The 26,285-nt window shown below is 37.6% G+C and overlaps 1 protein-coding gene across 1 annotated transcript in view; it reads right to left on the bottom strand.

Moving 5' to 3' along the window:
• The window catches only part of LOC105385744 (mushroom body large-type Kenyon cell-specific protein 1), a 136,911-nt gene that overhangs the window by 82,524 nt on the left and 28,102 nt on the right, over positions 1-26,285 (bottom strand). Inside the window, exon 2 of the mRNA XM_011556174.3 lies at positions 5,539-5,647. Within this exon, the coding sequence (XP_011554476.3) occupies positions 5,539-5,632 (94 nt within the window). The 5' untranslated portion in view covers positions 5,633-5,647. The remainder of the gene's footprint in view (positions 1-5,538; positions 5,648-26,285) is intronic.

The following is a 26,285-nucleotide window of genomic DNA, read 5'->3' as shown; positions in this document are numbered from 1 at the left end:
CAAGAAGCTGGGTAATTATAATTGTGTAATGCCTTACATATTTTCCTGTACGACTTATCTAATTAAAGGAATTGTACTTTGTCCTTACTTTGTCATTTTAAGTTCAATTTTGTTCGACGAAATTTGGCGATTTCTAACCTATGAATGAAGAGGAGGGTGCTATAATATCATTACGTATGTCCAGTACCTGTACGTTTGTCTGTATCATAGCCCCATTTCATCAAGACTTCTTATAATTAAATTTCATTACATAAGTAACTACCGTACTCGTACTAAATTTATGAAAATATTTGACAACATATTATGTTATTTACGATACGAATTCGAGACCTATCACGTGAGTGCAAAATTGCAAATGTACAGCGAAAAGTGGGTGGTTCTCTAGTGAGTCACCTCCGACTATACCCTTCGGGGATTAAAACACATATTATATAGGTATCTATGTGTACAAACTATAAATATTATTCTGACTAAGTAGTTGCGTTACAAAAAAGGCTAACCTTTCCTCAATGAAACGCGTAGCCACGTTTTATTTCCATCTAATGCAAAAACGTCTTGTCACCTGTCCGGGAAATGGGTGAAAAGGGTATTTTGAAATGTCACCGATGAGCATCGAACCGGCGTGCGTCTGACAGGGACCCCCACGCGCCACCACTGAGCGTGAGGCCGCGTCAATTACATGCCGAAAATATTGTGGAAAGAAAATTATTTTTACAGTCTTTCTAGGCGTCCATTGCAGTCCATCAATTCAGTCCAGACAGCCGTAAGTATGGTAAATTTGATGATGATAATATACATTATAACATATTATTAATTCATTTATTTCAGGCAATATCACAAGAAACCCCATTTAAATGTAGTCATACATAATTACAAATACAGAGTAATAAATTATAAAATATACAATTATGTAAAATATTATAAAGGATATAGGAACTTTATTAACATATTTTGAATATTAACTACTTACATACCTAGGTATATATCCTAGCTAAATACAGATCTAGCAACAGTGCTAAAACAATTTCATTTGCATGTCATCTGAATTCAGCACCTAGCCACAACTATTATGAGATACCAAGAAGAGAAAAGACTATAGTGATAAAAAGTTTGCATTGTATTATATTAAAAAATAAATTTTCAAATGTCAGTTTGTATATTTATCTTCAAAAGTCAGAAATTATTATACAGACACTAAAGGGAATCATGAAGTATCTTGTAAGCTAAAAATAATAACATTAACCTACTCAAGCATTTAATTAGTACACGCTAAAACAATTATAAGTCCTTATGGAAATGTTAATATTCAAAATAATTATAGGTGTACATACGTATTCAACATAAATCATAATCATAAATAATGAAGTTACTATATGAAAATGAGTGGAAAAGTCAAGAAAAAAATAGAATTAGGAAGCCAGCACTGCAAGTACCTACCGGGTGTCAAGACATTTTTTCCAAGATGGCGGTCCCGGAAGCTTAAAACAAAAGAAAATCCAATCGAAGCGCCCCACCCCTTTCTTAACTGCACCGACTTGCGTAACACTCGAAGAAAATTCTCAAAGACGACTTTCGAAAAACGAATTTCAGTTAATCAGTTAAAAAAGCGAACACTATTTAAAGGGTCAACAAAAAGCACGATAAAAAGCGAAGCCTGCAAGCCAGTTTAAACGAGACAGAAAAAATATACGGCACAAAACGGCCAGCAAATCAACAAACAAAAGAGTTTGCAAATCCCGAATTTCGCAGCACGTAGGTCGGCACATAATCCTGCTGGCATGCAAGGCTGGAATAGTTACCGGGGAAGGCATCCGGGGCCCACTTGTTGCTTCTCACAGCCAACTTCCCGGCTTCAGAAACTTCTCACACGAAACGGCTGCCAAAATTTGAATTCAGAATCGACTTCACTGTTTTCAAGTTCGAATTTCGAAACGGCGCGACCGGAACCACGGATTTAAAATCAGCTGATTATTGTAATGTTGGTGTTCGTATTTTAAATTTGCACTTGAGCTAGCAATGGGAAGATTTGAAGCAGGAACTATTTTATTATGAATGTATTGTATAAATTGTCTATCGGTAAAAAAATAAAACGAAAAAATGCGCTTCACGAAATAGTTCAAAAACTTTACCGAAAACCGGACAACGAACAAATATCTGTATAAAAATTACAATTTGCAAGCACCAAGCGTATCTCAATTCCGTTCACAGCACTGCACTTAACTGCGTCCCTTAATCCGTCTTAAGACGTTTCAGGCGCTTTAATATTAAGAAAATACTTTTATCGACCGCCGCGAATGGAATTCCGATTTGAATATTGAAAATTTTGAATTTGGAATAGTATCCGTTTGGTGTAGAGGAGCCGAGAGGGTGTTTTTTGAATTTAGAATTTAGTTGTGTCGCGAGAGAAGTGGGTGCATCACTGCACGCGGGCGGCTTGCAACAGGTTGTCTATACAACGCAGCGGCGGCGCGCGCATGCGCGGTGGACGGTGCATCCACAGTGGTCGTGGAAATTTGTGCGAAATTCACAGAAACACTTAACCCTCTAGAATCTGGGATGCTTGGTTGTTAGCAGACACGTCTGTGGCCGATGGGTCAGACGCGGATTGAGTCACTGGAATTGCAATGTTGATTGGCTTGAGTTTTTCATAATTTTGAAAATCCTTATTGATTTATTTGCAGGTAATTACTGTCGCTCAATGCAATATGAAAAAACTCAATGCTGTGCACAGGGCTAAAGCGATTTTAAGGCTGCAAGATTAAATTATCTAGCCGTTTATTTAGTTTGACAAACACTAAGTACACTAAACAAAATACATACCTAAATATAATCGGTAGGTAATGAGGACAATACTTGGTGGTACACAGTAAAACAGAATGGGGCACGAAGTATGCAAATGTGATTACAATTGGGAGCCAGCTCTAACCGCTCAATATGCCGAGTCTAGCGACAAAAGTACGAGCGACCAAATGAAACTCGAGTTTTTTAACACTTGTAGACTTAGATTAGCAATGTAAGGAGAAGATGGTGTGTCACACACCAAAAAGATGGCAAGAAACGCATTGTGTTTGCTGTCAAACCGTTTTAAGTTCAACCTACTGACAACCATTGTACCAATGAATAAAGACGCAATTTTTCTAATCGAAATCTTCAAAATAAGAGCTCAGTGGCGGACACACTCCCTGTGTTATTCGCGAGATATTTCTTTTCCACTGACACTCCATCTAGTTCGTATTACGCCTGTGGATGTTAAAATAATAATAATAATAATAATAATATAATAATAATTCTGTTTAGCTACAGTTAGGTAGGGTGAGTGTACCTAGGTTTCCTAACAAGGAACCAATATCTCCAAATCTCTACATACATAATACAATAAGAAATTACAGAATTCTATTATATAACTAATAAAAAAACTAACAATAATCTTTTAACCAAAAAAAAAACAAATCGATAATCGGTTCAGCCTATTCGGGAGCTACGCTACCACAGACAGCAGATATACCACCATACACAGATACACATACACGTTAAACTTATAACAGCTTGCTTTTTTATCGGGGGTGAAAAATATACAGTTTCTCGTACACCCTTGTGTAAAATATCCCGATAAAAATTTCAAAGAAAATAGAATAGAAAATTTCAGAGAAAGCCTCAATATTTTAATTCTATAAAACAAAAAAAAAACTCATCAGAATTATCGGTAAACTCATAGTTTCAAAGTAACATCCATGTGACAAGGCCCAAATATACGGATCCAGTATGCACTTCTGTATAATATACATCGCAGCATACGAAATACATATATCCCGAAACTCTACCAGTCGAAATTGTGTTCAGGACTCTATGAAACAAGGTCTAGTGTGGATTGGACAAAAGTCTTTTTGCACAAATAAATTGGGGATGAAACTTGTCAGACATAAAAATTTGGGGCATTTTGTTTGTTTTAAGTAATGTTTCGATCGGGTTTTCAGGTTTCATTACATTAACTGAGATTGAAGGCTGTGGAGCCTCGATGGGGAAGTTTCATGACATAGATCTCCTATAGCCTATGCCTATTTAGCATCTAAATCATTCTGTTTGATGATAAATGTAATGGTGAACAAACCACAACTTCGGAGACATTATAATGTACAGAAAATAGAATGAAAGAAAAAGTTTATATTTCCTCATACACTTAATTTAAAATAAGAACCATTTGTAGAAGTGTGTGTGTGTGTGTGTGTTTCGAGACGTTTCTTTTGCACTGACACTCCATCTTGTTCGAATACTTACTGTTAATCCAAACAGACTACCTATTTCGTAATAATCAATACATGACCGAAAATCACAGTTTCTCAGGTAACCCCCTGCACTCCTACACATGAACACCGTATATACCTATATCTTCACACCGACACGCCGGCAGATACCCTTTGAATCTCAATTTTGTAACATCCTGTTGCTCTACACAGTAACAGGGTTAGGCTACAGTTAGGCTAAGACGCAGTGTACCTAGGTTTCCTAACAAGGAATCAATATCTCCTAAGGTCAATCACCCAGACCCACCCGGCCCAAATCCGTCTAAAGCTATTCAAGATGCGAATAACAATTTGTAAGTTGTACTTTGTACGTAAATATCTCGAAGCTACGAAAGGCGAAGACGGGTAGAATCAATTGAATGTAAGTTAAGTGTTAGATGTTATACGTAAAGGATGTTGGTAAAGTGGTCAGTATATTTATTTATTTATTTAATTCTTTATTGCACAAATATATAATAAATGCACAAAAGGTGGGCTTAATGCTAAGAGCATTTTCTACCAGCCAACCTACAGGAGGTACAGGAAAACTGGTAAGCCGAAAGGGGGCGACTCATCGTTCCCGAAAAAAAATTGCTGCCTAGATTGACCCCTAGCGTTACCTTCTTTTGGCTTACTTATACCCTTTTCGCAACCCCCTGTATAAGTCAAACATATAAAGAAACCACAACTCGCACACCTTATGTTAAAATCGGCTCTTCCATCCAAAGGTTATCTAGTAGAGATTGCTTTAAGCAAAAGGCCGCCTTATTGTGTCTTTTATTTTATCACATCACCACGACCCACCACGTCCCCACGGCTGGAGAACGGGTCTCCTGTTGTCCTGGACTTCCAATGTAGGAATGGCTTTAGACCTAGTCCACCACGCTGGCCTAAGCGCATTGGTGTTTTATTTTTAAGTTGTTATTTTGTAAAAGACATGGTTTATTTTGTTTTGCACCATAAAAACAACTTTAATGGTTCAAAACAAAATAAACAGTATCCTGTTCAAAACGTCATCATCATCATTAGCCTATAGCAGTCCACTGCTGGACGTACGCCTCTCCCAAAGCACGCCACTGGATGCGATCTCCAGCTTTCCGTTCAAAACGTGGTGGTTTGTATTTTTTAATTCTATATCTGGCGAAAAGTGGGTGCAGCAATGCATCTCTGCCTACCCCGCAAGGGAGTACATTAGTACAAGGCGTGTGTGTGTGTGTGTGTGTGTAATGTGTATCTTGTGAAGTTGTGAGTGACTCACCGAGTATGTAGACCATGTTCTTAGTCCACCGCTGCAGCTCTTTCCTGATGGCGCGTCGCTCCTGTTGGCAGCGCGAGAACGAGCACTCGGCCATCGTAGCTCCACGCCTCTGTGGAAGAAAAATATTTTAACCTATACATATAATAATAAAAGAAAAAAAAGATGTCATTAATAAATAAAAAATAATAATAGGTACTTGGAGACAAAAAGGTCCAGACTCAGCATCTGCTGCGAGCTACAGGGCAGTGCAACGCTCTGTTTTTTCAGCATGTCTCTATAATAATAATAAGGTGGGGACATCTCACACACAGCCATCGGACCCAAAGCTGTCGGGCAGCTGATATAAATCTACACAGATAATAATATGTGGGGACATCTCACACACGGCCATCCGACCCCAAGCTAAACAGAGCATGTAATATGGGTGTCGGACAGCTGATATATCTACAGTGTAGACTTAACACCCAAGACCAGAATAGTATAGAACACCCAAGACCAGAGTACTAATATCTATATCTGACCGGCATAGCAATCAGGGTCACTAACCACTACACCAGGCGGTCTTCAAATAATAAATTCCGTGGATCCGCGCTTGTATTTGGGGTGCACGAAAAGTGCCAGCCTCCTTGATTATATACATTATACAACAACCTAATAAGTACATGAGAGTGATTGAGTTTCAAAGGCATACAAATGTTTTCACAACCAAACATCACAGCCAAGAACTCGCTCTACTAACAAACGGCACAGAATCTAAAAAGAAAACAGAATTTAAAACATCGCATCGAAAAACCCAATATCCCCGCGTCTAGCCGAAAACAAAGCCAACACGGCAACATTTAATACAAATACAAATACAATACACATACATAGCTATTCCCGCCCAATTACTATGAAATTCATCGAACATCGAACGCACGCCGGTCAATGACCCCCAGCAAGGAGGTTGCGAATTTCACGAAAACCTCCTCTCATCAAGGAGTGCACCCTGTGTTGCCAGACTGAAAAAAGGTTCGGTTTTTTAAAGCATGAAGCTGCAAGGAGGACGGGTGATTGGATTTCGGCGTAGCATTTTGAAGTGTGAGAAAACGTTTTTTCGGCTAATGCAGATGAGTCTGGTGACACATTCGCTCAAAGCTATACTAAGCGTGTGTATGAAAAATTAAAATTTACTGATCGATAATGCATATAAGGATCTTTTCAGTCTGCACACGATTAAAAATACATCCTCGTGAAATTCCCAATAAGAAGAAAATTTCTACCAAATATGAGTATCGGCAACCCGGGAGGCGCCCCCACCGCCGAAATGCCCCCCCTAATAACCACCCCGTACCCCGAAAATTCTTATTTCAATCTCCAGACACCCCCCGACCCCCGTATCGCGAAACTATTCTTATTTCAAAATCTTTCCCCGCGGAATACGCTCGCTTCTTTTAAAAATATCACGCTCCACCGAAATTTTCTTATTTTAAAAACGTTCGCACCTCCTTTTCTTATTTCGAAATCCTCCCCACTCCCCCCGTGGCCAGTTATGGTATTCTTATTTTAAATCGCTTGGAGCGTTCCGATTTTTCGTTACATAAAGACGTTGGTCCCTTTATGAGACCACCAGAACGTTGGAGAACACAAAAGGGACTTTCTTAAGACCAATGGCTGCGTCTTTATATTGGACTGTGTATGGTTCTCGGATATTAAAAGTCGGCAATAAATATAGCTGGTTCAGCCTCGCGTGCTGACATGATATTTTTGTGTAGTTGTTTTGTGATTTTAGGCCGTAATCTTATTCTGGGAACAACTCTTTTGATTTTCGATATTGACATATTTAACATGGTATTTTACAGATGCATAACGAGAGGGGTAAACCGATAATTTAAATACTGTTTCGTTTTTATAGCTAGACACAAAGCTTTCTGATAGTTTTCCATTTTCTTTCCAGAAAGTTCAGAAATGTTCTGAACAACCCAAGTAACATTTCATTCGAGCTTAGGTTGTAAGAAATGCCTTTAGGTTTTATAAGGGTTGTGAAAAGGTTAATGCTTTGCTATCTGGTCATATTGAGTACTTGAGAATGATTACTAAGTCCTAAAACTAATTGTTTATTAATACAACCTTGTAGCTGCTGATAAGAGTTTATATTAACGTTATTTTAACATGTATTTCAGGAGCATATAGTTCTAGGATCTTATAGTTGTCGTAGACTCCTGATTTACTTCTAGAAAAGCTAGCATTAATGCTAAAGTGAGAGCTTAAGGTTAAATTTTTAACCTTGATACAACCATAAAGTTATGGAATATTTAAATTACTTATAAGTATTTTTTAAAACCTATCTTAAACCTTTAGGTTGATAAGAGTTGTCTAGGCAAACAAATTAGGACTACTTGGTGAAAACCAAAAGCATTAAGCACTGGCTATGAGCTAAAGGCATGATTTAAGTCCTACAAGAATATTTTAAAGCTTTAGAGGCATCCTCAAAATATGTTTAATGCTTTTTAGAAATTCCTAACGGCCGCCATATTTTTTCACTGAAATAAAAAAAAAACTTACCAAAAAGATACATTTTAATTAATAAGGGAAAATTCAGTAGCTTTTCCTATACTATTCCAAATATATGTTTTTTTATATAGACAGTACTTTTATTTCTAATATAAATTTACACCAAACATAAAATTTTATCTATTTTTTTAAATTAAAATATCTTCAAATTTATCATTTACAAAAGGCCCGTCACTTATACAGAACTATTATCCGAAAGTATCACAATAAAGTGCTAGTCGCACAAGGTTTTCATATTTCCTGACTTCAGCCTAACTACTTACTATATTTTGTATTAATACAACACTTACAAGTTAGCCATTTTGAGTCTTGGAAAGTGTCAGGTAATGGCGCCATTTATTATAATTATTATAAAATCTTACACAGAAACATTTTAAGACCCGAGAGTCCTGGGAAGGCATTACAAATATCCATCAAATATGTTTCAAGTTATAGTAGAGTTACATCCAGGACTAATTTAGAACTTAAAAGCTGTCTTCCAAGGTTATGTTAACGTTAAATTAAGGTTGTGAAGGTTTTATTTAGGTTCTGTGTAAGTTGTTCAAAAGGTTCTGGGTTTGAGCTATAGGTTTTGCTGTAGCTCTCAGAAAGGTTCTAAAACGTGGGCCCTTTTTGCACTCAGGAGGTTAATATAAGGTTAATATAAGGTTATCGAGCCTTCTAAGTCTCACGAGTTGATTTCCATACAAAGGTTCTAGAACCTTTTCAATTCCTTTTTAAAACCAAAAATGTTACTTGGGAAAGGCGGACTATTCCGAATTCCAATTCAAATATTTGAAAAAGGAATAACAGTAAAAACGGAGCAATAATCTTCCCGCCAATTTCCATCGCTGTCAAATTTGGATGAACGTCAGTGCCACCCGCCACCCCGGCCCTGATCAATTTACGATAGCTCCCGCAAACCTTCCCTCTCATTCCATCTTGAGACACCTAAGAATAATCTGCACACAACGACAACCAAGCCAACACAAAACTGCATTTCCCGAAACAATATAAGCTTTAACCATCTTTCAGATAACCGGGGAATTTACGTGGGAAATGAGTGTGACGTTTTTCCTTTATCTTTTTTTCTTGACGGCAAAGATTCGTTCCATACAGCCAAGTCTCAAAGCTATTCTCTCGCACGGATATGGCCCGGAACTTATTTTTAACCGTTGTATGCGTCTTGGCTGAGCGTGTGTGCGTGGTAGGGGTGGCGAGGCGTGTGTGTGCGTGTGGCTGAAATATCCAGGGAGCCGGGAATTGATGTTTTTAATTAGTCGATCGCTTTTAGTGCTGTTTTGTATCTGACAATATTTTGTGAGCGCTCTCGAATGTTCTAATCGAATTCCTGTATTAGGTTGGTTTAAAAGCGTTGCATTGTTAAGTGTGTCGGGAAAAGAGTTTGGCGAAAGTTGAGCATGGCGGCGAAACCGGCATTTTGACGGAAGTTTCCTTTTGTAAGGGAAAATTCAATAGGAGAGAAGTTTGCCGCGCCGCGCCGCCCTTCGCTGTCAAAGGCTTAATGAAAGAACTATCATGTTCACTTTATATCTTTTAATGGACAGGTCATTTTGTGAGCGTCACCCGCATATGCCGAGAGCAACAGGGGCGACCCTGGTCATAAAATCATTAGGCGTCAATTTAATTCTAAGTTATTCCGAAAATTCGATGTTAGGTATGTTATTTCAATTATATATATCTGACATGATGAGAACAAGAAAAAAGTTGTAAGTATTTTTAAAAGAAATTTATTTAATTTTAGGACACAAAAAGTACCTTCTTCCGTCTTAGCGTGTCGGTGACAAACCCACTGGGTTTATCACCATGGTGGAAGAATTGGCGACTCAGGTAGCGTCAATCGCTCACTGCCCAGGGTACGCCGGGCATATAGGTAAATATCTAATACTGAGGGTTCACTCTATATGACCAAAAACTGGGGTATTACACTAGGTATACAGGGTGTTGCAAAAAGGGTATACTAAGCCGAAACCTACATGTGCAGCATGTTATATCTAAGCCCGAAACTGAAATCAGAATTTGGAAAGTTATAAAAAAAAAAAAAAAATTCATAGAAACTTTGTTGGTCGCGTGACTTTTACTATGGAAAAAAAATTTTTTTTCGAGAATTTCGAAATTCTGATTTCAGTTTCGGGCTTAGATATATAACATGCTGCACATGTAGGTTTCGGCTTAGTATACCCTTTTTGCAACACATTGTATAGGTTTCGGAGCGATGTTGCGCGAGCCACGACTCTACCTCGTTGTATTAAACGTGCCGATTGCACGACAGCCCTCGTTCGTTCGTATTTCGTCAGTATAGAGTAACCCGCCTGGTTACCTATGTAGTAAATTGAGACGACCGAATGGCGTAGTGGTTAGTGACCCTGACTACTGAGCCGATGGTCCCGGGTTCGATTCCCGGCTGGGGCAGATATTTGTTTAAACACAGATATTTGTTCTCAGGTCTTGGATGTGCCCGTAAAATGGCAATAGGCCCGCCCCCTATTACATTGGGACTAACAGAACACTCTGGCGAAAAGTGGGTGCAGCAATGCACCTCTGCCTATCCCGCAAGGGAGTACATTAGTACAAGGTGTGAGTGCGTGTGTTTTTTTTTAAATTGAGACCTTATGTAATAGCACTATCTCCATCTGGAGTATTAAGTACAGACAAGAGTCCTACCATGAAAGCTACTCATGAAAATTCAAAACAACGAAACGTTTGAACGTAGGTACATATTTTGACTGAAACTTATTTTATTTGCAAGTTAATTTCAGAGTTTCAGAACTCTCCGGCGCCATGGCTCTGAGCGCATGGACTTTTTATTTTGAAATAACGTAGACGATTTAGAATTGGTGCTATGAACGGCTGAACCAATTTCGATCAAGTCAACATTCGTTCAATATATATACATCAAGTACCTATCTGTATTTTCTTTCTTTCTTTCAAAGTAAGTAACCTTAGGAAATAGGATGTTTGCGGTAAAGTTGGATGTACGGAAAGCAAAGTCAAACATTTATCAGATCCATACAAGGATTACTGGATTTATTGTTTATTGCTAATGTTCGGTAGTATGGTGACAGTTTTGATTATTTTGCGTTAGCTGCGACACTACCGTAGCAGGATTGTTTTGTAACATTCTATTCAAATCTCTGCGAGGTGTATCTCCCTGCGTCTGGCTCTCTCTAATGGAACCTTTGTGCATATCCCCAAGGTCTAAACTGCCTTCCTGAGCTTGGACCATTTTCCACCACGCTGGTCCACTGCAAGTTGATTGGTTCTCAGATGTGCTAAATCTAGATATGCAGATTTCCTCATGATGTTTTTCTTTTCCGTAAGAGCGATGGTATACATTGTACTTAAATTCCCAAGAATGTCAGCGCCGGCATTCGAACCCGCATCTCTGGCGTGAGAAGCTTGCGGGTCCCCGACTGTGCTATCACCGCCAGGGTTGTATGTAATACATGAAATTCCTTCAGTGACCGTAACGCATCCAGCCAGCATTCCTCTGTGAGTGTTTATTGTAGGCAGAGGCACCTGTTGCACCGTCGGCTTTTGTTTTTGTTGATAGCCGACTAGTTTCGGTTTGGAGCCGTTCCACAGTTTAGATTCGAAACAAGTTTATTATGAACGCGGGCATTTAACGTTTAAACTTGCTTTAACTGTATATTAGCTTCGGTCTCGCTTAAATACATTTTGAGGCTGCGTTTGCCGAGATGAGTCGGAGTTGGAGCCTCGAATGTGAGTTTGAATCGCTCTTGCTGACAACTTTCTAGTTATTAGAAATGTAATTATTTGATGTGCTGGCTCCTGAATTCGCTGGTTTTCTGCGTTTAGTTTTCGTAGTCATTCCCCACGGGGATTACAGTTGTGAGCTTCGTGAAGGTTTGATTGAGAACCTGAATCGTAATGCAAAAAAATTTAAGCTTATCGAAACAAAAATCAATGTAATGTTTGGATGTACGTATGTACTAATTTCAATCTTCTTCAGGTCTAAAATGTATACTTTGCAAAATATAGCATGACCCCAAGAACTGCTGCTGTCTAATGGCATAATCATCTGTCAATAAAACGTCATAGGACTCAAGCTATATTACCTATAGTATAAAAAGCGGATTCAACCCGATGACTGCAACATAGGTATCGATAATTTGGAAATCCAAATCAAACAACCACACAAAAAAGACAAAAAAACCAGCCAAGTATATTCATCCTCAAGACAATAACGCTATCGATCGCTCAAAAGAAGGTTGCACTCCAGGCTGCGTCTCCAACCCGCTTCCATTTTCAAAATCCGTCTGTTGCGTTCAGAAACAAACATCGCAGCGATGGAGCAGACCTGTTGCGCTGCCAGCTGGTCTGTTTACCGCCATGTGTGCTTGAACGCCAGCCTCTGGTTATTTAGGGGACGTTTTACTCGATTTCGGGGTTAGTGGGCTGGCTGCGTTTAATTTGATTCCCAGAAAGGGATTCGCATTGTTTGGCGCTGACTCGCTCAAATGTCAGCTGCAGTGAGATTGCTTTTGTGTCGGATTTCGAGGTTCGTTTGTGTTTCGACATCATTTACAAATGAACAGTTTAATTTAACTGTCTACTTTATTTTACTCTTGTACTATAGTCGTTAAAACACATTAGAAACTACATATTCAGATTCTCTAGCAATCAAAAAAGCATATTCATATTTCACAATCCTCCCTCTACCAAAGAGTTCTTAACTTCCTGCATCCTCCGCGGAGGTTGCATATCGCAACAAACCTTTATCAAGAGATATGGCCGAAAACTTCTTTCGCCCGCCGCTTATCCGAGGGGCGGCGGGGGGAGGCGGGGAGCGCGGGGGGAAGTCTTCCGCGCCTGTGTGAAAGAATGCAAGGGAATCAATACGGGCCGCTCATTAAATTGGCTCGAGGCGCGCTCAGCCTTTGACCTCCTTTTGTCCCAGTTTTGGCGGTTTTTTCGGACGGTTGAGTTTTTTTTTATTTTGGCCAGCCTGCTTTTGTTTAAAATAAGTTTGATACTTCTAAAGTAGGTTCTTAAGGTAGGTTTATCAAAAATTTAGCATTTACTTATAAGAAATAAAAAAAATAAACGATCTTATCTGACATACCTACCTACGCAAAGTTATCTTGTACGAAGTCCGTTTTTTTTCCTTTGGTGACAGATACGAAACCCTAATACAAAAACGTCAAAAAACAAATAAATTTTCCAAGGGAGCTACCGAGTTTCTAGACGCTACTAACAAAAACCTTTTTACAGGAGACTAGTGTTGCCCAAATGCAAGAACAAGACGAGACTTAGCCAGTCTTGGTCTTGGTCTTGCGCCAATACACTTGGTCTTGGTCTTGGTCTTGCGCCAATACACCTGGTCTTGGTCTTGGTCTTGGTCTTGCGCTCCCAGTCTTGGTCTTGGTCTTGGTCTTGCAGCAAGAGTCTTGCAAGTCTTGCAATTACCTATTAGTCTATTACTATTTATTAAAGTTTACTTTTTGATTTTAATAGATATTTTTTTATTCGCTATGTTTATGGTATAAGTCGTAATGCGCATAGGTCCAGTTTTTCATTTTCTTTGATACAGTTTTTTGCATCTCATAGAATTCCTAAGCGTACTTACCTATACACCGAACTGTTACACCTAACTACTCAGTGAAATAGCGCTCTGCAAGACGCAAGAGTCTTGCAGGCTATGTCTTGTTCTTGCTCAAGTCTTGCACGGTCAGTCTTGGTCTTGGTCTTGCAAAAAATACGCGGTCTTGTTCTTGGTCTTGGTCTTGCAAAAACGCAAGAACAAGACCAAGACTGCAAGACCAAGACTGAATTTGGGCAACACTACAGGAGACAGTGCGAAGAACTGGGCCACAACTGTTTTTTTTTAATTACATAATGAGCCAGGCCACATCTTCTTCAGTTGACGGAAGTCAAAATTAAACTTAAAATACAATGGGTTTAAGATGAAATTAAAAAAAAAGCTTTATAAATTTTATAATTGTTTGGTTGCATTGTGTGAAGCGACGACGACGCTTGGCAAAATTTAAACCCATTTTTAGGTTTCCTTCTACCTATGGAAGTCTAAAGAATTGCAGAGATTTTAAAACATTACCTATTCCCATTAAATAAATATGTATTTCATCAATTTATATAAAATGATGAAGATGAACTAGTTTTAAAAATTATAACCAAATATTTTTAAGCTCTAGAAATGAAACCTTTTTGCCAATTCAGCAAAAAAAGCTGCTCTATCGTGTCTATGGTGTATATTACAAACCGTTGGCAGAGAGGTTATATTCTCTCTGTCGATTGGCATAGTTCCAGCATCCTATACGTCGGAAAACTGCGTTAACAATCGCATTCAGGAATTGACCTTGGTTTACATTCTATTACGCCAGCCTGTTTTACATAAATCCTTATAAAGGACCTACTTTATGCATTAAAATGTTGACGACATGATTGATTCGTTTGTTTTTAGCATTTATTTATGTTTTAGATGTTGTTGTTTTGTTGGAATAGGATTTTGAGATTCCTATAACTACTATAAATATAATACTTATTGTGATTGAAATTTAAATAAAAAATACTCAATATTCCTGAGAGTTCAAGCACTGTAAAAAATTTAAGTAAGTAGGATAGACTAAACATACTTACTTAATTATTTCACTAATATTTTAGTAAAAATTCCTTAACAAGATTTATAAGAACTTACAAAAAATTCCGAAAATGAATCAGTACTCTATACTGAGGAAAAACTTACATAAGTACTAGAGCTGTCGTGAAAATGGCACGTTCAATACAACAAGATAGACTCGTAGCTTGGCAACTTCGCTTTTCGTGATATATATCACGTAGAATGACCCCCCTGTGCCGTCAAAACAGCAACTACAAATAAATGCTTACTAAAAAATTGCTTTCGCTTCATTGTGGTAGAGGGTGGACTAACATTATGATGTAAAACGTAAAACGTTTACGTTTTTAACTATCTAGCTTTTAACGTAAACGTTTTTCAATTATTGGTGATTGCCAAGATAATGCATCTACCACCATTTCACAAAGGCTCAGTCACTGAGGAAAAGAAATGGCGAAAGCAACACCAAGAGCAAAATTTTCATTTTCAAAATATAAATTTCGCTACGCAAAATCCGCGCACTCATCTCCCCTCGGGTCTGGTAGGCTCGCGTTGAGGCGGGTCAGGGTTCGATCTCGGTCAGCGTCTGGCCTTGGCGCGCCTACCCTGCCCAAATTCAGGGGCAATGACCTCGCGAACCAATATGGCGGACGACTGACAAGTCTTTGTCCCGCTGCTGATTTATGGTGCACGTGTTTTGGGTTTTTCGTGCTCTTTTTTGTTGTAGGTTTCAGTGTTTTATGTTAGTGTTAGTAGTTTTACTTAGTATGTACTTATTTTTATTCAAAAGAAGTTGAAGGGTTTTTGTAAAACTTTTGAAACAAAAAAACTTAACGACCACATACTGAATCATCTTACAAATAACTTAAAAAAAATGTAAGTTTGTATGTACTTAGCTAGTTAGCTACTATGAGCACATTCTCAACCTTTAAACACCCCTATTTTTTTTGCGCTTCGCACCAAAAACCACGGCTAGGACTAAAAGACCCGCTCGCTAATCAGACACAAAAAAACTTGAACCAATTAAAAAAAAAGCGCAACAACCCAGACAATCAATGCCGAAAAGAAGCGAACTCCCCCCCTGCCAATATCGCCTGAAATTGCACACTTTCGACACACACCCCCTTAGACCATCTTCCAACACACACAAACTAATAATTAATCATCCAGCGTCTTCCCCACTTCTTCTCCCCACCCCCCGAATAGCCCGGCTACCCCCCTAAGTTTAATTCCTGGTATAACACCCTACTTTTTTCCGAACCCTGTTTTCATTTTGTACTTCGTCTGCTCTGGACCAAGGAAGCGCACTTTCTGAACGTACAAATTGAATTTTGTGGTGTTCTGTGAATATTTTAGATGGAACTCGAGGATATTGGGTGGTTTCGAACGCACACACTCTTTCCGCGCGCGCCGTGTTTTGTTTTTTTATGACGTTTTTTATTATTCTCACTAAGTAGTCCGTATACATATTAAACGTCCTCTTGTTAAACCTTTTTGCATGTGTTGCGCCGACGTATTTTTCTATTTGCTTGGCAGAATTTATTGATTAGAAATACTTGCATATCTTATTATTTCCTAATGGAAGCCTGTGTTTTATAGAATTCTAGCGAAAGAAACAATATAAATAATGTATAGCTTACCATGTTGGTTGGTACAGAACATACATAGTATATGTATATGCTTTTGCATAGGTACATATGTACGTATAAACATACTTATTACTGCGCCTACCTACCTAATGTGTCGAAAGAGTTTTTTTGGCATTTTTGAAAATCTGTATGTATGGAAAAGCACTGATAATGACAAGGAATAATTAGGTAATATTTAGAAATTATGAGTTCTTTTGTAAGACACACAATTGAATACATAGGTAAAGTACGCATAGATACTATTATTAAGGAAAATTAAGCTTTAACGAAACGTGAATCCTCTTGCACGAATTTACAAAATTATATGCAGAGGTAGCATTATTTTTGCCTCTATGCCTCTGAATATAATGATACATTCAGATTGCCTGGTCTGAATGAAGTTCTTGACACTGAGACGATAACTGCATGTTAAACATGTTTTAGTGTTGTGTCTATAAATAGTTTACCAGTGGTCACTATTTGGTGTCAACAGAAGGTGCTTGTAAAACCTAACCATGGTTTTAATAAGACGAGATGGTCTTTGTCAGCTATATTTAGGATCACATCATTCACATCTCTCACTATAACTTTAACATAAATAAGTATAGGGAATTACAAAGGCTTGGTTGGTAGCATCATACCATCACAATTTCATTTTGAGGTGTCCAAAGTGCAACGTGCCAAAACATCTAAGATTCTAGTAACGAGTATAAATAATGGAACAAAAACTGAATTTCGATACTTAACAGTCTTCCAGCTGAAAACCCTAGGAAATCGAAATTAAAAACGTGATTGCATAAAATATAACCTCAAAACTAATTAAGTGTATAACGCACAAAGAGCTTTGTAAGCGAGCGAGCGTCTTAACGTTTTCTGGACCCGGAAAACGTGCGAGTGAGACCGCGAGAAAAATGCACGCCACCCTCCCCACCCCCGCGCCCGCCCCGCGCCCGCCCGCGGGTGGCTGTATACATTTTTTCTTTTCCTTTTCTTAAGACGAAAATTTGTTACGCTTTTTATACTTATACACTGGAGGGGGGTAAGGGGATCCGATCAATAGTAGAGCGGGGGTGCTCCTTATCAACCTCCCTTTATCAATTTTTCGTAGAGTACTCTCCTTTAGTTTTTCTCGTCGTTATTATTATACGGCGCCTTAAGTTTTTGTCCGGAATAATTAATATTTTTCTTGAATGCCCCCTTTAGGGGGGATGTCTATCCGAAATGCAGCTAGAACAGGTTTCGCCGGACACCTTCTAAAGGTAAAGTGCCGTTAATAAAAAGAACTTTTTAAGTTTATTCTGGTGGATTTTCAAATGGGTTTTTTATTCGTTTTGAAATTGAAAAATATTATGGGTGGCGTCTGGAACGCCTTTACGAAGATTTATTATTTTGAGGCCTCCTAGGTTCTTACTTCTTCAAAGTTCCTGAATAAATTCCACTACTCGATCACTATTTTTGGCAGCACGAGTTGAGTTTTTAGAACCGTGTCAGAACTCAGAGCTCTAATACTCGTAGGGGTTGATGTATGCAAAAATAACTTGTGGATTGGGTTTATAAAAATGACGTTCTAAAGTCAGAGTATAAGTACCTACTTAGTGTAAGTAGTTCTTATAGTAGGTATGTAGGGTTGTGTATATTTCATACAAGTTTTTACATTTAACCTGGTTAGGTTAGGTTGACAAACGTTGATAGTATGGCATTAACCCTCCAGTCCTCATGACGCCCATAGAATAATCAGTGCCCTAAGAAATTTTTTTTTTGTTTTAGCAGTTGCTTCTATTGCAAAGTTACCATTGTCGAAAACTACTAGGTTAGTACTTTTGTGTGTTATCCTAATCCTAACTAATATTATAAATGCGAAAGTAACTGTGTCTGTCGGTCTGTCTGTCTGTCTGTCTGTCTGTTACTCTTTCACGCCAAAACTGCTGAACGGATTTTAATGAAATTTGGTATACATACGGTCTAGACCCTGAGAAAGAACATAGGCTACTTTTTATCCCGGAATTCCCACGGGAAAACTTTTTAAGGCGAAGCGAAGCGCGCGGGAACAGCTAGTTTTGTTATATATCGGGAAGGTTGCAAAGATTATGTTATCATTATCACATGTACACATACATACATACATATTACATACATACACACATAATTACATATAGGTAATAGTAGGTCGTATCATTAACTATTATGTAATGTTACATAATGATTGTAAATAAGAATGTAAGTACCTAAGTACTTACTATGTTGTATTATTTACCTACATTGACAAGTTATTGTTCTCAATGAATCACTCGTTTATTATGATCATTCATTATCGCTACATAAACTCGGGTAAATTAGTTAAGTATATCATGATATACTTAAGTACTTACTTACTAAGATAATTAGGTATGTATGTAGGTAGGTACTTAGACTACTTACGACCTAATCCCTTGCAAAACTATCAACTGATAATGAAAATAATATGACTATGATAGGCGAATTACCAGTAAACTAGATATCGTAGGCCAAATTGACGCAATCAGACCGTAAACCTTATCAAATACTGAAAATAGGCAACAGTCTTATCTAATCAAACATGGCGAACGCAACAAAAACTGCGCAGTACATAAAAATGCAAATTTGTCCGCCATTGGAGTTCTAGCCCGTTGAATTTACATTTGCGTTTGAAAAACTTCTAAAACCGGTCATCTAATTAGAGGAAACAATGACATGGGCTGCGCGGGCGACGCCATTTTGGCGCGTCGGCCAATCAGAAGCGGTCCCGCCAAGGTCGCGAGCAATGTCAAAACTCGCGCTATCGTGTCTACTTCGCTTCCTAGTGATTGTCTAGGCCACATTATTGCTATGATAGATAACAGTTTCGTTAGCCATCCGCCATCTTGAAAACTAATAGGCGAGTTTGACATTGGAATATTTGACCTGATTGGTGCAATTTGTTGTGATGGAAAAAAATACTGTAGGAATCTTTTGATTGGAGCTTGTTGAGAGTGGTGGAACATAGAGCATGTTTATATTTTTTTGCTTATTTGATAAGTAATAAATTTTCAACTGGTTCCTTAACTTTACAAGAACGTCAAAAATACAAGCAGTTTAGTGTAGTTTTTATTACAGTCATTTCAATTAAATTTATACATATAAGTAAGTATAGTACAAATAATATATTATAATAACCTCGTAATAACACTATTTTATGGCCGCTTGAGAAAGGTGAAAAGTATTAAACAATCTCGACCTTTTGTAGCTACCTAATTGTAGTCATATAATTATGGCATTAAGTGTTTTTAACTGTTATAAGACTTACAAGTTATTTATTATAAGTGAGGTATGCAGCAGACTGACTAACATAAAAAAAGGTTTTAACTATTTTACGTTTAGGTTAAAGTTACTTAGATCAGATTAATCATTAAAAAAAGTTCAGTGATAAGAACTCTCTAGATAGAGTCTAGAACAGCTATACTCAAACTGCGGCCCGCGGGCCGCATGTGGCCCGCCGCCGGGCCTTTCTCAGTGGCCCGCGTGCCATGAGAGATAATAGAGAATATACATTCTGTGTAAAAAGTATCGGGATTATATCCATAAAAAACAAGAAATGTTTGTATTCATCCAAATTTATTTTATCACTTTCAAAATTTGCTCCTTCAGAAACGATACACATGCCATATAAAAGATATATACGCCAACAAATTATCTAATCATCACAACTTTTTTTTAAACGCTGTTTCCAGAGTTGTGTTTATTACTCGTGGCGAATTTTCTTTTTTCGTCTATCGATTGTTAGTCAGAGTCATGTTGACTGTTTTCTATGACTATCGTGGTGTTGTGCACTCGGAATTCTTGCCATAAAGTCAAACGGTAGGAAAATAATATTATTTGTGGGTTATGTAGAATTTAGTACAGCAAATTCGACGAAGAAGGCCAGATTTGTGGAAAAAAAATCTAGAAAAGATTTTGCACTACGATATCGCGCCTTTCGCACAAGGATCATCATTGTCAATGAATTTTTGAGCAAACACTCAAAAAATACCATCGAGCATCCACCATATTAACCAGATATGGCGGCAGCTCACGGCTCTAGCTCTAAAAAAGAAGCTAGAGCCGTGAATTACTACTTCGAGGCACTGTTTTCAATCGATAGAAGACAATAAGGAAAAATCGCCGCGACTACTAAACACAACTCTGAAAACAGCGTTTAAAAAAATGTTGTGGTGATTGGATAATTCGTTGGCGTATGTGTATCGTTTCTGAAGGTGCAAGTTTTGAAAGTGATAAAATAGATTTGGATATTCGTCCAAATTTATTTTATCACCTTCAAAATTTTGGATATTCATCCAAATTTATTTTATTATCTTCAAAATTTGCCGCACACCCACATTTTTTGTTTTTGTTTTATTGATCCCGAATCCCGATACTTTTTACACATAATAATAATAATAATATAATAATATGTGGGGACATCTCACACACGGCCATCCAACCCCAAGCTAGGCCGAACCTGTGTTATGGGTGTCGGACAGCTGATATATTTACACAAATATATAGATAGATAGATACTAATTATAAATATCAACAGCCAAGACCCGACAACAAATATCTGTGTTTAAACAAATATCTGCCCCAGCCGGGAATCGAACCCGGGACCTTCGGCTCAGCAGTCAGGGTCACTAACCACTACGCCATTCGGCCATAGTGTATGCATGTGTTTTTTATTATTATTCGATAGTTTACAACGCTTTATAATAGTTAAAAAAAATTGCTTGCGGCCCGCGACACCATGACTTGAACGTGTTTGTGGCCCTTATATAAAAAAGGTTGAGTACCAATGGTCTAGAACGCCTAGTGTTCAAGACTTCATAAGATAATTAGGAGCAGTCCTATAAACATGCTTTATACACAAAAGTGTACAAATAACGTACATAGGTATATCTAGATCTCTAATCAGTTTTATAAATTACCAAAAAACTAAGGGCTTTACCATCAAAATTTATATAGAGACATGCTTAACGCCCTCCGATTATCAAACGCCTCTTAAAGGTGTCGAATTTTAAAAGTCAAACATTACATACCCAAATACTTTAAATAAGTTTAAAAAAGTATGCCTAATAGATTAAATTCCGAATGAAACAAAACATAATGGCTACGCAGGCAAAAGCTCACAAGCGATAAACTTTCACATTCGTAACAATTTTCGCGAAACATTCCCGCGTTTATTGTATAAAATCACAAATTACCGATTCAGCGCACCGACAGGTTTCTGGGGTCACAGGTCGACTTTCCCCCCTAGGGCTTAAAGCACAGACGCCTGTTTGTTTTACTGCTTTGGGACTGTCTAACTCGTTGGACCCCGTTTCGGTGAAAAGGCAGGGCTACTCTACATTATGAAATACTAATAGCTTTAGTGCTAATTTCTCCATTCTCGGTCAGAGCATAACTAGGGAGTATAGTGGTTAACTTTTGACACTTCTGTCATGAATTTTATATGAAGACGACGTTTAATTTATACCGAAATCAATCCCTGTCGGTTAGTTAACCGACAATGGAGAAATTGGCACTTATGTAGTATCACTAGTGCGTTAACCACGACGCTATCTCGTTGAATTACACTTAGTTATTGCATAAGGTCTTGTTCGGTTGTTTTTGTTAAGGTAGAGTAGCCCTCTTCGTGCAAACAAAGTCTAGGTAGGTAGTATAGTGAAGTCCCAAAACAGATGGACCAATGATGTGAAAGGTCACTTGATTTGTCACTTATGTAAATACTCATAGTAAGTATGTAGTTATAGTCATAACTAGCTGTTCCCGCGCGCTTCGCTTCGCCTTAAAAAGGTTTTCCCGTGGGAATTCCGGGATAAAAAGTAGCCTATGTTCTTTCCTATGGTCTAAACCGTATGTATAGCAAATTTCATTCAAATCCGTTCAGTAGTTTTGGCGTGAAAGAGTAACAGACAGACAGACAGACAGACACAGTTACTTTCGCATTTATAATATTACTAGCTGTCCCCGCGCGCTTCGCTTCGCCTTAAAAAGTTATCCCGTGGGAATTCCGGGATAAAAAGTAGCCTATGTTCTTTCCCAGGGTCCAGGCCGTATGTATACCAAATTTCATTCAAATCCGTTCAGTAGTTTTTGCGTGAAAGAGTAACAGACAGACAGACAGACAGACAGACAGACAGACACAGTTACTTTCGCATTTATAATATTAGTTAGGATATATAATATATATATTAGTTAGGATAGTTAGGATTAGGATAAGGCTGGGTGTGAGTCTTAATCTTTTTTGTTGTCTGTACATTGGGTACTTGTATTGTGTATTGTTAACATCCTTCAGGATTGCAACCCACGCGTATTATTATTCTAACATCTAGGTTGTGTATTGTGTCAGAACCTTGATCTAGTTTTTAAACATGAAGATAATATTATGTTTATCGAAGTGCCACTGGATCAGGGAAACCAGTGGGCTTTCAAGAGTGGGCAGTGTTTATCCTTCAGCAGAAGGATTCAGATCTAGGTGATGTCGGAGCGTATTTTTGCTTTCATTTCATTGTTGCAATAGTAGTGAAAAAAATTTACTTACACTTACTTGTTTTGCCGACACTAAATTACCCAATTTTTTAAAAGATTTAATTTAAAATTTGACCATAATATTTACGTTTTAGTTCGTGATATTCTGGTTGGCTGTTAAATATGTAAGTACTTACTCCATTATTTCAGGCGGCGTATTACGCTGGCCTTTCCTGTTTAGGAGTACTTTAGTGCTACCAGTATATATGTCGCAGGCAACTGGTTTAATCTCCTGTTTGATTGAACCGCTAGCCCTTTCATTGGATGGCGCTATTCAGTTGAATGACTAAAGGACAACTCGTCAAGTCGTTGATTGTAACGTTCGACGTCTTGACTGAACGTCATTCAGCGAAGTCGTTGAATGGGATATAGTATAGCAACTTTGTAATGTCTGGTTAGGGTGAACATCACCAGACAAGAGTCAACAAAAACACTATGTTACAAAGCTCTTATCTCACACATGAACTTAACAATAACAATAAACGTACCTTCATATTGTTGTTCATAATTATCCAGTTTCGCCACTTTTTTTCTTTGAAACTATCCGCCCGCGGCGTAATAATAGGTAAATCAATGTTTTCACACTATTTTAACACAAATAACGCACTTTAAAGCTAATTTATTTGCAAAAAACTAACAATATAGGTGCTTTTTGTGTCAGCTGTTAGCTGTTAGACGCCATATTTGTTTTATTCACCACCTGACTGATTTTAAGTCAGCTAACTAGTTGGACGTTTTGTGACGCTTGTACAATCAACGTTCGGCCTAGTCATACAACTGAACAGCGCCATCCAATGAATGGGCTAGTGGTTCAATCAAACAGGAGATTAAACCAGTTGCCTGCGACATATATATCACTGGAACTTTTTCATCGCTCGTAAGTGTACCTATAGTATGTAAGTAGATATATCAGCTGTTCGATACTCATATCACAGGTTCTGCCTAGTTTGTGGTCGGATAGCCGTGTGTAAGATATCCCCACCTATTACTATTATAAAGTAAGTATTAACTTATCTACCTATTCTATTCTATTCTATTCTCATAGGGGGTGAAGTTCCTGTACGTGGCTCTCTCGAGTGGAACCTTTGTACATATCCCCTTGATTTCAGCTCAGCCAGCCTAGCTCCCGAGTAGCATACATCTACCTATCTATAGGTAGATGTATGTAACTCTATCATAAATAGGTAGTTCTCCAGTTTCAGATACCCAAACACGAAAGCCAAAATTGAACTAATAAACATGGCTCCACTAACGTTATTCCAGTACAATTCTACATTACATAACCTAGAGCCTCAATTCAGTCGGCTCACTTAGTAGGTATGTGCTTGTATTGCGGGACACTTATCGAACAGTTCTATAGGTTTACAGAAAACAGATGATTCAGGCCCCAAGGTTTCGGTATCGCCGTAGATAAAATCGAATAATTATAACTATTAAAAAAATTGCTTAAAATAGTGTTTTGAAAATAATTTGTAAAAAAAAAAATACCTACATAAAATAATTACTTACTTATTAGTTATATACTTACCATTGATAAGCGTAGGCGGTAACCATAGACTAATGGTAACTATAGCAAATGCTATCTTTCAAACTGTACCTAAATCTATTTAGGCAAGAATGTGTCATGTTTTTAAATACATAATAATGACACATACATATTATACATTCTAAAAACAACTGAGTCCCAATTTCTAATATTTTATTGCTGTCATATCGAATCGACAAAGTCCCATCTCTATTTATTTTAAATCGCGTTATATTACAATCAGAGAATACAACGTGACGCTGCCTGTAGCCTGAAACTTTCAGCAGCCAAATAACATTACCAAGACAAACTGAACTTTCAAACCAGCTGGGTAAAGACCAAGTTCCTCTAGCGGAACTATTGTAGTTTTCTATGTTGTTTTCGGATGGAAGTTGTTTGTGAAAATACTGTGCGAGGGAGAAGGGTATAGAATATCCTTTTGTGCCGGAAAAGGACGGGTGTAGACGAAATTTACGAAGCCACAGGTTGTGATACCGGGTGTACAGACGCTGGCACGAATGGTTCAAGAAAAATTCTACGATATTTTCCACAAAAGTACCTATCAGTTCTCACAAATTCAACAACAAAAAAAGTATGGGCCTAAAGTCAATAGATGATAGAACGATACGTCACTTAACAACTGTCGTGGGACAATCGACTGTTGATGAACCGTTCAGAATTTGTCAATTTAGTATATGATATTAAAAAACAGACTTTAGTAGACGATAAAAACAATGGCAGAAGAATGTTGGTACTCTTTTCTACATAAACTGGCACTTGACTACTTCACAGTTTGCTTGTAATTTGTATAGTTTTTTTTTTACAGTTGTTGATTTCCCACAGAAAAATTAGAGAACGCTTGAAAATTGCTACAATTCAAAATGATTTGGCTTTTTTTAAATGATTCCTAATGGAGCCGTTTATGCCTGCTATGAGTGGTGCAATTTTCTATGTCATAGCTCCCGGCTATAACAAAAGCTATGAAAAGGCATATTAAATGTACAAGCTTTGACTTTCGAGTTTACCTGTGGAAGTTTATTTCATTATTTCCATTATCACCAAACCTGTGGAATTCTTACTAAATGTGCTGTTTATCAATAAATATTTTATTATCAAAATAATTCCTTAAATAGACTTAATATTGACTCTATAAAATGCTAGGTCTAATTCCACACTGTATAAAACATATCTAATAATTGATTAATTACCTTCTATACCTACATAGTTACATCCTTTTTATGAGTTATGTGTTTCATGACATTTCAATCATCATAAACTCATGAAAAAGATGTAACAATTTAACCAGTAGATAATGTTGGCCTGAAAATCGATCCACATTCAGTTTTTCAGTCATGTGGGAGTCGGACAGATGGCAGGGAAATCACTTTGCATACATTTCGGACATGGACTACGGGAAGCTAAGACTTTTTTTGTTGTCGGTGGACTAAATGTCTTATTTGAACGAATGCAGTAATAGATTTTGTAGTCGTGGTGTATTTATTGCTTTGAATTTGCTTTTACTTAGGCATGATGAAACTAATTTGGATGCTCTGTCTAAAATCTTAACGGATGTATGAACAGTAAATCTGTAGTTAAATAAAACTTATTATAATTTTTACTGCATAAACACCGTCTGTCATTTTTATTGATATAACTTATGGTTAGTTAATTAACAAAGTGACGATGTAATTAAAATCAATCTCTTTGTACATACGGATCTCTGTATAATATTCTGGAGTCTGCGAATTAGGATAAACTGTCAGAAGATAATAATTTACGAACTTAAACATTTCGATTTAAAACAGATTAATTCAAAAGACATCTAAACGGCCTTGTCGAGCCTAATCCTAAATAATAAACCCACCGAGAGATTGTAACCTAAATGTTCAAA

Source organism: Plutella xylostella, chromosome 26 (assembly GCF_932276165.1).
Source record: "Plutella xylostella chromosome 26, ilPluXylo3.1, whole genome shotgun sequence".
NCBI lineage: Eukaryota > Metazoa > Arthropoda > Insecta > Lepidoptera > Plutellidae > Plutella > Plutella xylostella.
The sequence above is the reverse complement of the archived record's forward strand: the minus strand, read 5'-3'. Positions and strand labels throughout refer to the sequence as shown.